Raw genomic sequence first — 14,530 nt, 5'->3', positions numbered from 1 at the left:
AATTCATCAAACAATTCCATTAGCAACTGTATTAAAGTCTATTATTTAGATATAGGAATCTTGTTATTAAGGCAAAAAAGCTGTGACTGCATTTCACTCTCTTCTGTTTGAAAATCTTGACATCTGAGCAGGCTGTACTTTATGTATTTCTTAATGTTTCGTTCAGTACAGATGTTTTCTAGTTTTAGATGTCATTAATGCGGTGTAAATGTCAAAAACACTGTTTTTGACAAATATATCAAAAATGCTGTGTATGATAAATGTATGTATGTGAGGGAAACAGTGTTTGATAGGAATCCAGTTTTCATTTGTAGCCCTTCCTTTATTACCCTTTGTGTGACCTGAGATGATTTGCCAAATCAGACTTTTTCAGAGGGGACATCAGTGAACACAAGTGCAGTTCTTGTGTTCCAAACCAGCACCTTACTGTGAGCTGTTAAAATCTGAGCTCTTGACTCTCAGTTCAGTGAGAGAATTGAGGACAATCAAATAAGGACAATTCACCAGATGCCTCATGGAAGGAGGTGAACTCTGCTGCAGGAGCTCAGAGTGGCTGCTTTGCACCTCCTGCTCCACCTCCTGCTTTTCACCCACTGAGGTGAAAAGGAGAAGGATCCATTTGTAGCTCCTCAATAGTATTCCTTAGACAGTCTGGACATCACATCAGCCATGCTCAGTGGTGTAGGAGATCATTTCTCTGAAGCTGCAACCTTGGCATTTTCAAACACAAGCTTCTGCTCTGGCTGAAATTCATGCACATTTGAAAATAAGCTTTAATTACAGCCCTGTTGAGCCTTAATTTCTCTCTCAATGGAATTACTCCTCATCAGACCTGCATGTTTTCAGTATTAACAGACAGGCTGTATTAATGCATGCTCCAGGTAATGAAGACAATGAGATTTCATTTCCTAACCAGTCTTGCTAGAATTTGTGGAATATCATGATTTTCTTGCTCTGAGGGTCGGTCCCTTTCATTTGCCAGCTACAGGCCCCAGTGTGCTTGTTCTGTGGACAAATTGATAAATTAGTCAGCTGCCGAAAGGGAGTCATTTGACTCACCTGAAATGAGCAGCAATGGGATGAAAATACATTACCTCTGTCCCACTGGATAAGCCTCAGATTGCATTGAAATAGAATTAGGCCAAGGGAGTCAATGTAGTGGATAATAATGAAATGTTTAATGTGGATTAGCTGCATATAAAATTAATACATTAGGATGAATTGCTGAAGAAATGAAACTGTGTCAGACCTTTATCCTGTCTCTAATATTAGACTTAAAACTCCTGCAGTCTTCTGTTTATAGAAGAGCAAAAGAAAAGCTATTGAATTTGTGTTCCTTATTTGGGTGAGAAGACTAGATAGAGTATAAAGTGTTAAAATTAAATATGTATGTACCAGAGCTGTCAAATCAGGATCCAGCAGAACCAATGCTAATATACTTGGGTCTGAACCAGATCTGAGAGGTTAAAGACAAGAATTTAAAGCTAAATCTCCTTAATCACCTGTGTGGGCTTTTGTCTTCTGGGAGTTAAATATAAATATAATTTTTATTTTGGACCATTCAGAGGTGACTTGAAGTGTTGCTTTAATCTTAATAGGTTTAATAGAAAATGGGCAAGCTTTCCAAACTAGATGGCAAATGAGTTATGGAAGGGCTGCAGAATGAGCTGAGACATAAAACTTGAAATTATTCATCTGTAATCTAGGAGGCCTTGAGGTTATTCTAATTGTTAAAGCTTTCTTGTTGCATCCTCTGTTCCAGGTTCTTTTCTGTTTCTCAACGCATCAGAGAGGCCGAGCCCCACCATCCTGAGCCCTTGGCTGAGGAGCAACAGTGATCAATGTGTGGTTCAAGTGGCTGTGTACAAGTTTTACCAGCAGAGTGGAGAATATATTGCTCGTGTCCATCCCATTGATGAGAGCAGCAGCGAAATCCTGTCAGAGGAGAGTCCAGAGAAACATGGGTGAGTCTCATCCCCTCGTTTCACTCACAGCTTGAATTGAGAAAAATCACTCGACTGTGTAGCCATAGAGCCACAAAATGCATGCTGCACATCTGAGGGGAGCAGGACATGACACTGAGGAGGTGCTTGTCTGGCATGAGTCTAAAATATCATAGAGGGTGGAGGTTGTGCTTATTTTATCATACAAAACATTAGCAAATTCCCAGGTAATTGAGTTTCTAAGTCAACACCATATGTATTCTCAGTGCTTGCAGGTACACATAAAGCACGGATACTCATCCTCAGGTTAAAGATTTTCTGCTTAATTCTCTCTGTGTGATTGCTTTTTACTACTTCTTAACCCATGTATACTATTGGGCTTAGAATATCTACTGAGTCTTTGCAGTTTCATGTGCCTGCATACATTTTCAGTTTTGTCTTCACTTCTGATTTTTTTTTTGCCCATAAAGCTGTTCAGAACTACTGGCAGGGGAGGAAAGCTTTTGATCTTTCAAGGGTGCAACTGTTTGAAATGTTTTATCTTCTTTGTGCAATTAATCTTGATGATGTTTTAATTTGTCAGACTTCCTGTGTATTCTTTTAAATTTTTGTTAGCAGCAAAACAGCAGGAGATGAACACAGTAAATATTTCAAGATGCTGTAGGAGTAGAGTAACTCGGAATTTAATTTGGATATATGTGAGGCTAATGTTCTACCTGCTCTATATACTGACTATTTAAAATTTTTATTTCTTACCTTTGTTGTGAAATGTGGTAAGGAGCATAATTTTTACCAAACATCTCAAATGTTCTTTGTTTTGATGTGATAGATTAGAGAGTTCCGAATAGCAAATCCTGCTGGCTTGTCCTCGTAACAAGATGTGATTATCTGATTACTGTCTACAGCAAATTCTGTATCTTCCAGTAGCAAAAGGAGAATGTGCAATAAAAAGCCTTGCAGGAGATAACCTAACTCATAGAAACAGTTTGAATAGTTGTAATTCTCATATAACACATGGCCTATAAAAGTGAGAAGGAGAGCTTGTGTGTGGATCTAGATCATACTTAGTTCCAGCAACATCATCCAAATTGTAAATTGCTGTTGATGTCTGGGGAGAGGTAATTAGAGGAGCCACAGCAGCTGTCTTCTTCCTTAGCTCTTTGCAAATGCTGTGTTCTGTGTCACAGCTAATAAACACGCTTTGTGCAAAGTGTCTCCTGCGCTGGCACTGCCTCTGCTCCTTGGCACTCCCAGGGAATGTTGCTGTGTGTGGAATGCTCATCATGGAGGAGCTGGGCCTGGGATCTGTGGGTGGGCACAGCTCCCTGGGAGCCCAGGCAGGTGCCAAATGTAAGGAGCCTTGGAGGGAAGGGAAGGATTGCTTTAAGTACAGTAACAAATTCCTGCCTTTGCCATCTGCTGGGGATAACGGGCATGACTCAGCTGTGTGTTGCAGATGGAGATCGTCACCGCAGTAAGGAGGGTTTGTGCTTTTGCAGAAGGTGCCTTTGGTTATAGCTTGGCTGTCCCATATGCTTGCCAGAAGTGCAGCTTGCTCCCCAACAGCAGCTCTGTGGGGTGTGGATGGCTAAGGATGCGCCTGTGGCTTTCATGGGATTGTACGTCTGACTCCTTGGTACTCCACGTGCTGGAAAACTCCAGTTGGAGCCACCAACTGGTTCATTTTCCCCTCCTCCTTTGGTCCTGTCCCTTCACTGCAAGAGGCAGTAACTCCTCTCTCAGCTCAGCAGTGCAGAAAAACTCTGCTACTGTGCCCACATAAATGTCACATGGGGATGGTTAAATAGCGTCTCACAGCCACAGATGAGAAGGCAGCAATTTGTCACCATTTGCCCTGAATCTTCATTCCAGAATTTCAGTGCCCCTCCTTTGTTTGGAGGGATAATATTAGCTATTCCAGCTCTGATAACAAAACATGTAAATCTCACTTTTTAAAGCACCTTTTTTCCTTTAAATACGAATCCAGTATAGCTGATTGAAAGTCAAGAATAAATTCAATGGTGTTCTTAAATGAACTAGCAATCCTACAGTGGAAAACTGTTCTGTTCAATATTTTATTTTGTCTTGGAAATTGCAAACAATTGTGTTCTTTTATAATGAGTTCTTTGACCATGCTATAACCAAATAATTTCTAAAATTTTATAAGGATTTTAGCTCTAGGCACAAAGTAATTGAATTCCCCAATGATGAGTCTGTGCTAGAAATAAAAATACTTTAAAGTTTCACAGCTGACACTTCTTTGATTCTATGTGCTTTATATATTGCTTTGCAAACCAGAGGTGTAAAGTGTGTGACTTTGTATGTGCAGTAGTGAGTCCATGCATTGCTTGAGATCAAGCTCATAGCAGGAAGAATGTGTTTTATTGAAAAAAAATGCATATGAAGGGTAATAAAGCAATAAGTTAATTCCAGGGTGGATTTCCTCAGATCTTGAACTATGCACAGCACTAATATCTTCTTTCATTTTTTCCCCCTTTTTAAATTGTATAACCCAAATTATATCTATTAAGATCTTACAAGGTCTTTACAGTTCACCTACATTTACAAGGAAAAAAAAGCAGATGCTGTCATGTATTACTATTTTATTCAGAGTGAAATCAGGTAAGTCAAGGTTTTGGGTGACAGCACTTGAGGCTGATTTTAAGTAGAATATATGTAAAGCTATGAAATTGTATTAGGTAAAGACAGCATGGCCCCCAAATATTTATTTGCTACCAGAGCTCACCCATGTTGTCTTTGTGTGTAAATTACTGGGTGTGATTATGCATAAAGACTCAAAGCAGAACTATGATGTTCTGTTTGCTTCTCTGGTCTCATTTTTTAGAAAAGAAAACAGCCTGTGGACTAGAGTTGTATGAGTTCCATAATGAGCCAGAGGAGTTGCAGAAATGGTTGTTGGGAAGACACCTTTTTGTTTTATTTTCCTAGCTGACACATTTCCCTGCAGCTGATGTATTGCATGTGGGAAGAAAGGTGGCTAAGCTAAGATGCATCACACTGCAGTAGGGTGATGGGGCAGTGGAACACACACCAGGAGCAGAATGGCAGAAGTGATGGCTGGGAATGGTTCCTGAGGGATGAGCACCAGAGGCTGGCAAAGGGATACTTGGTTTGTGGTACACAGAAACTCTGCCAAATACAGCCATAACTTTGTTATATAATATATACAAGAAACTTCCTACTCAGAAGGTAACTATGTCCTTGCTTATCAGTTCGGCAGAATTATATACTTGTTAAAATTATCATTCATTTTAAAGAGCAGTACAGTTTTACTCCAGTTTAACCTGTGAGTTTTGGAACACCTTTGGTTAGACCTTCCTAACTCCTAAACAATCAGTATGACTTCTCTATGGGGAACAATACATCACTGTGTTCTACCAGAGTTACTTTTGTTGCATGGCAGGGTTTCCAGCTGCTCTGAGTCTGTGGATGTTTTTGATGTGGTTAGTCTTTTCTGACATCTCTTGCAGTGCTGTTGGGTTTTACAAGCACCCGCAGATGATACAGGGAGAGAAGCAGTGCACTGCTATTGATCTTCTGTAATGGCAAAAGAGTTGTTATAATTCCTGCCATGCAGCACAGCACTCTCTGATTTATCTCAAATGACACCAGATGTGGCTACTATCTTTTGCTGTTTTTCTGTTTCCATGGTGCTATATACAATCCTTTCTTGCTATTTAATGGGGTTCCCATTTTCTATTTCTGTAGGTGAGGAGACATCAGGTATGTTTATGTTGCATGTTGGTAATTTAGCAAAGCAGAATTGCTGCGACAGTTTGAATGTTGTCTTCTGGGTACTTGTCAGACTGTCACTGTGGTCACTGATTTAATTTCACCTTTCATCTTTTTTTTCCCATGTGTTACATTTATAATTATAAAGCAAGTAAAGATCTTAAGTGTGCTTAGTAGAGTGGCGAGAACACAAAGGAAATCAAGGAAATCTTGTCAGCAAGGTTAGAGTTTGTAATAAAGGATTGATTTTAATTTCTTTTGATCTGTGTATTTTGGAGAAATTAGAATTGGGCAAGGAAAAATTATCATGGTTCATTTTAATTGTCATTATTACTTTGCACCTCTACCTGCACTATTAATGGTGAGTATTATATACTATATATCAAACCAAATTTTTTATAAGAACATAGCAAATGACACCTAATTTCAATGTGATCTTTTATTATTGACCTCCCTCATCACCAAGCTTGAGATTGATACGAAGACTTTTCTGTAAATATGTGAAGCTGAAGGTGTTTCTGAAATAAAACATGAAATGTGAACATGTATGCATAAGAAAGGAAGTCACAAAACACTCATACTTCACACAGCCAGCACTTCAGTAGGTGTATGAATACTGACGCACAGAGCACTTCCAACAGAGAAAGTTCACCTGGTTCTGAAGGCTGCTGCAAATCATAATAGGCTATTCCCTTTCTGGCATCTACAACTTCACTTAAGATGGATTGCATTCATAGATGTCAAGGAAAATATATGAAGGAATCAGTAGCATCTGTCACATTTGACCTTGGGGCTTGAAATCTGAAGGTTATTTCTTGTACTAGTCCTGTTCCTTTTCTTTCTTTCTTATCAGTAGCTTCAGTAGCCTGTCTCAGAGACCAGGGACTTAATGGAAGGATTTTCTTGTTTGTTTGTTTTATATTCTTTTTGTGATGATGGGGGATGTTTGTTTGGTTTTCTTCCCTTTCTTGAAAAACTTCACTAAATTCAAGCCTTTGTTTTGCAAATGCCTGGGCTAAGACATAAAAAGAATGAAGACCAACGTCTTAGTGTGTATTTGGGGCATTTAAACTTATTTTTAAGCATCAAAATATGTCTCAAAATTTACAGGATATTTTTAGTCTGGGAGAATTCTAAATCTGGAGTTTAAGTGATTCCGTTCAAACTATGCATTTGAGAAATTCGGGTAATCCAGGAAAATAATTTGGATTTATGGATTCGTTAGAAACTAAGCTCTCTCACCCTGATGGCCAGGTACCACTAATCCTTAATTTTAGAGAGATAACTTGAGTTGTCCTAGACAGAAAATTAGCACTTAAACTTTTACTGTGCTATTACCCACTAGCCAACTTTTAGTCCCTTTCAGTCTGTGAAATTAAGTGCAAAGGGAGGAAAAAAGGGGAAAGAAAAGTAAAGATAAAGTTGATGTTCCCCCCCTTCCCAATTCCCCTTTCCCTTTTCAAAGCATACTGTACTCAATACCTAGGAAGAATCAGTTTTATATCTTTGATAGCAAATGCTTACATGTGGAAAAGAGATTTTCTTCTCTACCTAATAAACCTTTGGTTCTTCCTATACCTCAAGTCTAGACCTGAGGAAAGCTTTAACTCTGTTGGTCATGGCACCTTGAGGAGTTTGTTGCTATTTAGTTTTTCGGTTTGTGCAGCATCACAGAATCAGTTAGGCTGGGAGAGACCTCTGAGATCTTGGAGTCCAACCTTTGTCCAAACACCACCGTGTGTGTCAACCAGACCATGGCAGCAAGTGCCATGTCTGGTATTTTCTTAAATATTTCCAGAGATGGTGACTCCACCGCCTCCCTGGACAGCCCATCCCAGAGTCCAGTTGTCCTTTCTATGAAGGAATTCCTCGTAATGTCCAACCTTTGCCTCTCCTGGTGCAGCTTGAGACTGTGTCCTCATTGCTGGATGCCTGGGAGAAGAGACTGACCCCCACCTGGCTACAGCCTCCTCTCAGGGAGAGGTGGGGAGTGATAAGGTCTGCCCTAAGGCTCCTGTTCTCCAGGCTGAACACCCTCAGCTGCCCCACAAAGGACTTTTGCTGACTCTTCAGACTCTTCACCAGCTGTGTTGTCCTTCCCCAGCACCTCAGTGTTTTTCCTCTAGTGAGGGGCCCAGAGCTGGACACAGGATTTGAGATGTGGCCTCACCACTGTCAACTACAGGAGGACAATACTGCCCTGGTCCTGCTGGTCATACTCTTGCTGATCCAGGCTAGAATGTCCTTGGCCACCTTGGCCATACTCTGGCTGGTGTTCAGTGCTGCCAGCCAGCTCCCCCAGATCCTTTTTGGCTGGGCAGTTTTCCAGCACTTGGTCTTGTTGATCCTCATACTGCTGGGGGGATTTGAATTGAAATAATTCAGGATGTGTAAGGTAAAATACAGCACTGCAAAGTTTTAGGCAATAGTATGAACCTGATATACAAATGTCTGCACATTTGTAGACCATTTTCCCATTCTACTTGGGTACAAGATGATGTGGCCCAAGTTGTCACTTTCACACTAGGGTGAAGTAAATGTCTGTACACTTCTGTTATAAAAGTCTTGGTGGTCTTGCTGCTGCTGAAGTGCTCTATTATTACTTGAGATAAACATGGGTCCTTTTTGGAGATTTTTTTTTTTGCTTTAGAGCATGCCTTATTTTTCCATGTAGCCTTAAGACAACAAAGCAGTGTCTTCAAAGGGCTCCAGAGAGGTTTGCTGTGTTGTCAGTTGAGATTGGGCTGTAGCACCTTATTTCTTCTTACATATGTATGGAAGTGAACTTTTTATTACAATTAATGATATACTAATATTACCAGAAACTGAATTTTGAGTGCCATTCACTGTTGTGGCAGATCATATTGTAAAGGAACAATATCCTATGACCTCTTGGACCAACCAAGGCCAACTGACTTAATTCAGTAGTGAGTAATTGCAATTACTTTTTTTAGCAGTCAATTACAATCCCAATCAAACTGATGAAAAATCAGTTTGGGGCAATGTGGGGGGAAAGTGCTCTTTCTTTTCTTGTAAAATATGCCATCAGAAGGTTATTAGCTGGCAGTGCTGCCTTTTATTGATGTCTGCCAGATTCATGCAAATAGGAAGACCAAAGTTGTGTAGTATACCTCCAATAACAATGATGAAAGGATGGGGGATGTAATTTTAAAGTGGAAATAAAGTAGAAAATGAGAAATATGTGTCAAACATGAAAATTTTGCTTATTACTGAAGCACATTACTTACTATGTAGAGAATGGGACAAAAAAAAAAGAGAAAAGTGTATTGTTCAGGGTAAGGGCTCACTCTTTACCAAGTGAAATAGCCTTTTCAGCTGCTTTGAACGTAGTGCTGCACACACTGTAGTGTAAGAGGACTGGAGTGGGGAGCAGGATTCCCAGTATGCCTTGGCACATACAATTTCTTCAGACCACTCTGAGCAACCTAATCCAACTTTTATGCTGTCTAAAGCCTGGGCACAAAGATTTGTCATCTTAAACTTTTGTACCTTGTATCCTTCAGAATTATTTTCAGGTTCCTCTTCTCTGACTGTTATGCTATTCTCACTTTCCAAAGTATGGGTTGGCTTTTTTCCCCCCATTGTCTCATTCTTATTTCCTTGTTTTATAGATCTTGGGTTTTGTTCTCTACACAAAGGCTTCTACTCCAATTTTTTCAAGTCATCCTAAACTAATCTTCACAACCTCATGTTGATGTTACTCCATGCTGCACTTCCTATCAGTTAGGACATGTCAGGATGAATTGAATTTTGATAAAACCTAAACAAGCAAACCACCTGCCACACACCGTCCAGCCTCCTCTTCCCAAGCCTGCACAAACACTTCAGTTTGACATCTTTTTCTTTGTTTATGTGTCCTTTCTGCCATATGAAAGATTTAGGATCCTTTGCTGTGTCCAAGTATCTTTGCCCATAGCAAAATGCTTCCAACATTTGTTTCCAGACACTGGGCAATGAATATTGCCAGCCTTGTTTTAGTTATTTTTCCACTCCCCTCCAGCTAAGCTCTGTGTCATTCTGCTGTTGGCCAAGTTTTATAACAAACCTGTGATATAATTGCTTTCTGTATCTCCTACTTACTTTTGACCTTAAAATCCATCTGAGTTGTGTGCACCCTCCTCTGCTGCTGTCCCATTTTGGAGCATGGCTTTGTCATTGTGTGCAATTTCCTTGGGGCTTTCCCTGCTAATGCTTCAGAATCTCCTTCTTATCCCTGGCAAATCTACCCTGCTGTAGGAAGTACTGTAGAAGATTTACAAGGTAATATTCCTGCTTTCAATTTCAGAGAGAAATTAACTAGGTGCTGATAACTTTGCAAGACTTTAAAATGGTTTCCTTGACCCATCCACCTGCTAAAAGCATTCCTGTAGTGGGAGTGCAGTTGGTTCTGCATCCCAAGTCAGGTTCTTGGCTATCCCCCTGAAATTCTCAGTGGTGTTCAATGACTTGCAGAACAGAATTCAAGTTTTGTGGGGTAGCTTTGCACCCTCATTTTAAAGAGCACTGTCTGTATTGCTGCTCACCAAAAATGTTGCCTATAACACTCAAGCGCTGGTAAATTTTGTGTTTTCCGCACAAGAAAAAAGAGAGAGCTCTGATAAACTTGACCTCTAACTTACAATTTGCTTCTGCATATTAAAAAAATCAAAGGCTTATTCAACAGGAATTAAGAAGCTAATTCTCAATTCCCACGTGGGAAATTGAATGAAGGCTTAGTAATTATTTAGATTCTGATGTGTGCTGCGGTGGCAGAGGCAGCAGCTTGAAATTCTTTTCGGTGGTTGAGGAAAGCAATGCATGACTTTCCACAGGGATACAGTGAGGACTGAGCTGTATGACACCAGTGTGGAGCACTTCACAGAGCTTTTAATTTAAAAGTCATGTACCATATTTGTTAAATAGTATTGCTCCTGCCAGAAGGCATTCTTCTGTCAAATAGCTACCTTTGTTTTGTTTTGAATTCTACTGCTTTCTATAGCACACATCTAGTGCAGTAGAAATTATATTCCTTTAATAAAATATTTTTTGTATTAGCAGGGCAAACCATTATTGTCAGCAGCTACTCTAGCAAAAACATGGGGTTTGGGGTTTACACCAACACCAAAGGCACAGGTTTCAGACAGGCTTGTCAGATCTGTTTTAAACAGTGCTTGAGTCAGGTTATTTCTTCACTTGTGCACTTTTGTAGAAGGCTTTCCCTGCACTGTGCTGATTGTTCTTCTCTCTAGGGAAGCCATGAACCCTCATGGCTTGCTCAGTAGCATTTTGGTATCTTGTCCAGAGAATTGAACATTCCTCCGCACCACATTTGGAAGTGCTGGACTTTTCCCTTTTTTCTTTTTTTTAATTTTTTCCTCAAAGGGTTGTGTTCATGTGTTTTACTTCATAGACATTGAGTTCTCTGAATAATCAAGAACAGTTGTCAGCTTTTTATAAACATCAATCCATAACCTTGTGGTATTTGTTGTGTCTTAGATCAGGCTGACTAGATATGATTTTCTGTTGGGAATAGCAGCCATGAAGTTTGTGTGCTGAATGCAATTGGAGCTTTTCCTGATCATCCCTGGTTTGATGTGCCATTTGTGCTGATGGATTGAGGACACAAAGATGCATAATAAAGTTCTTTTGGACAAGGCAAAGATATTCCAGGCTGGGATTGAACCTGCAGCACGTCTGTCTTTCTTGGTGAACTTCACACGAGGATAAGATTGCAGAAGATTGGCACAAGTCTAAATTTTTCACAAGGCAATGAAGTTTTTATGACTCTGCTTTATCTAGCAAGGAATACAAGCAGTAGAATAAATGAGACAAAGTCAACAGCCTCTCGTATTCAGATCAGTGACCAGTTATTATGATGCTTTTATAATAGAACAAAATGACACTAAGGGGGAGATTTTTATCAAAATATTTGCATTGAAACACTTTTTAATAAGGAACCAAATAATCTGATTTTCTTCAGCAGAAGAAAACTCCAAAGCTTAGAAGTTTCCCTGTGCAGTGTGCTTGCTCAGAGATGTTAAGATAATTTTAGTGAGATAATTGTTGTCGGTACATTAAGTGCAGTGGACAACCTGATTATTTTTAGGATGTTAAACATCCTAAGAATGCCCAGCTAACTTTACTGCCACACCAGAAAATAAAGCCATGAGATGATCTGTCTTGATATTGTCTTGGTTTAAATGTGTTCTCAAATCTAGCAACTGGGTTTTTTTTACATCTCTGCCCCTCTCTTCTCTAAATGCCTGTCTTTCAGGAGGCTGTGGCTTGGGAAGCGTGGGTTAATGCTTTTGACACCTCAGATCCATATCAAAACCATGATGATTGCAATTTGTTATTATTTCATGCCAGATGAGCTGTTGAGAGGCCCATTTCTTAAAGGCCTCTAGATTACATCTGACACAAGTTGATTTCCCTTTTTTACAAAGTCTCTTGTCTGGGAACTTGGGCTCCTTTCATTACTTTAGGCAATTTCTCCAGTTAAAAGCTGGGACATGTATGTGGTCTCTTTGAAAGGGCATTGACTGCTCTTAGTTTCTGTTTTAGATGGAGCATTTTGATTGCTGGTATCAAGGCAGTTACAGCTGTCAGTAAAACAGCTGCTCTCAGGCAATGAGAGATGCCATCAATGTTTATCAACATCAGGCCACTAACAATATAATAGATTTTTCAAGAAAATCTTGCTTTCTTTTTACTTATTGCCTTCTACAACTATTCTAGTACAAAAGGGAAAAAATATCCTATAGAATTTTACTGACCTTTTTCCTTAATAATTCAAAAATTGAGAGATTGGTGTGGTATTGGCTGATAGAATTTCTGCCTTCCCATCAGCTCTTTTATCTGTACTTGATATTCCCAGGCATCTCTTCTCCCCTCTTCACTCCATGTCAACACATTTCCCTTCTAGTTTTGTATTCCAGGCTCTTCTTCTAAACAGGTTTCCAAACCCTCAATAGGTCTCATTTTCTCTCTCATTTCATCTTCACTCCTGTCCTACTTGTCTTAGGCCTGGATATATTTCTTCATCCCAAATTCTGGGTCCAAAAGCTGGGGGGAGTATCATGATTTAACTGTGAAGAAAATTAACTCTATCCCAGCCCAGGGAGGCACTGAGCAGCTGATTTTGTGTGCCCAGCTCTTGTAATGCCTGCTGCAGCCCAGATTGTGCACTGGACACTTTCCTTTGTGCATTTCAGCTGCTGCTTCTGTAGGAAAATTTCTGCCAAGAGGGCACAAACATCAGCTTCTTGGAGCTTGCAAACTGGCCTCCGTGAGGTGAATTTTCACAGCAACAGCCATGTAAACAAAGCAAGTGATTCTATAGCTCTCCAGAAATTCTTTCATCAAGTGGTCTGAAGGACTCTTAATAACACTAAGACCTGAAGGAGGTGGCACTGTACAGAGGGACACAGTCAAGCATTAAGGTGTTCTAGCAGATCATTAGTGAGCTTGGTATTCAATAGATGTGTGACTGAGTGGCACTGCATTGATGGTATTTTTTACTAGAAGAGGGCAGGTTTTGATGGAGAGGGATAATGTTGATATCTGGGTTTTCAGACTCAAAGGAATTGATTCCTGTGGAGATTTTAATGTGTATCTTCTCTGCTTATTTGAGTGGCCCAACACTGTTTGCAGAATGGGCTTTAATACACTCAATTTCAGCATAAGCACAAAATCTAACTTTTCCATTTGTTGCAATGCAGAAACATTTGTGGGGCAAAATTAGGAGGAAGAAATAATTGTTCATAGGCTAGGGCTATTCTAGCTCTGCATCTGTCCCCGAGTTCTTATCATGAGCAGCACTTGGCAGATACATTTCTACCCTCCGTGGGAATGTACTCTTTCCATCTTCTCTTCCCTGTGGTCCTCTCAGCTCTCCTCGGTGCCTCAATACTCCCAATTCCTGAGATATGGATGCCTGATTTGTGTCTAACTAAATTGGGAACATTTTTTCTGCAAATTAATCAGTACCCCATCCCAATTTCATGTGCCTTTGATGCCTGGTTTTAATTGCCTGAAAGTAGAAAGCTTCAATGAGCAGAAAAATTAAAATTGCAAAATCCTGATGGCTTTTTGTAGTTGAGTTATTTGCCTCCAACACCAACCTGAAGAGTATGTTTTTCGCTTGGCTTTTTCCTTTTTTTTTTTCCTTAAGTGAGTGAATGTCTTATTAGCTTTTCATTTCTGACAGAGCCTCAGGCTTAACTGCAATGGATAGACAACATTTTAGCTCCAGAACATGAAACAAGTTCTTCTCTCCTAGATTCTCAAAGAGATCTTGCCAAGACAGTGAAACAAACTCTCCCCTTCTTTTGAAGCAGGGCTTGACTTTGGAACAAAAACTGCTCTTTCTAAAGATTGAAACCCCTAATATGCAGTAGAGTTTGAGGGATTTCATGAGGGGAATAAAAGTGGGAATGAAGGACATTGTGTCCAGCTGAAAAACCAGAAATAATTTAGAACAATTGCATGATCTTTTATTCAGAAAACGTGTCTTCCATGAAATCAAGACTTTTCCCATGAAAAAACTTGTTGTTTTTCCCATGTTGGTTTCTTGGACTGACCCCAAATGCCTTCTTAGCTCTCTGTTCAGGTTTACAGTGGCTCATTTTGCTGCCTGAGTTCACATAGAGCAAAGTTTGTCCTTTTTCACAGGGATTGTTCTTTATTCCTGTGAGACAGCACGTCTTCTCCAGCTGCCCTGTGGCATGTCATGCAAGTGACATGACTTGCAGAGCATCATCAGAATGCTGCTGGGAAAACTCTTTCCATGAGGAATCATAGCACTGGAGTGTCTCTGTCAGTGCTGCACAGCA

General features: G+C 40.0%; 1 protein-coding gene across 1 annotated transcript in view; it reads left to right on the top strand.

Moving 5' to 3' along the window:
- ALK (ALK receptor tyrosine kinase) overlaps window positions 1–14,530 on the top strand; it is a 303,252-nt gene that overhangs the window by 139,992 nt on the left and 148,730 nt on the right. The window contains exon 5 of the mRNA XM_059468016.1: window positions 1,763–1,964. Within this exon, the coding sequence (XP_059323999.1) occupies window positions 1,763–1,964 (202 nt within the window). The remainder of the gene's footprint in view (window positions 1–1,762; window positions 1,965–14,530) is intronic.

Source organism: Ammospiza nelsoni, chromosome 3 (assembly GCF_027579445.1).
Source record: "Ammospiza nelsoni isolate bAmmNel1 chromosome 3, bAmmNel1.pri, whole genome shotgun sequence".
NCBI lineage: Eukaryota > Metazoa > Chordata > Aves > Passeriformes > Passerellidae > Ammospiza > Ammospiza nelsoni.
Note: the sequence above shows the minus strand (reverse complement) of the source record. Positions and strands in the feature narration are given on the sequence as shown.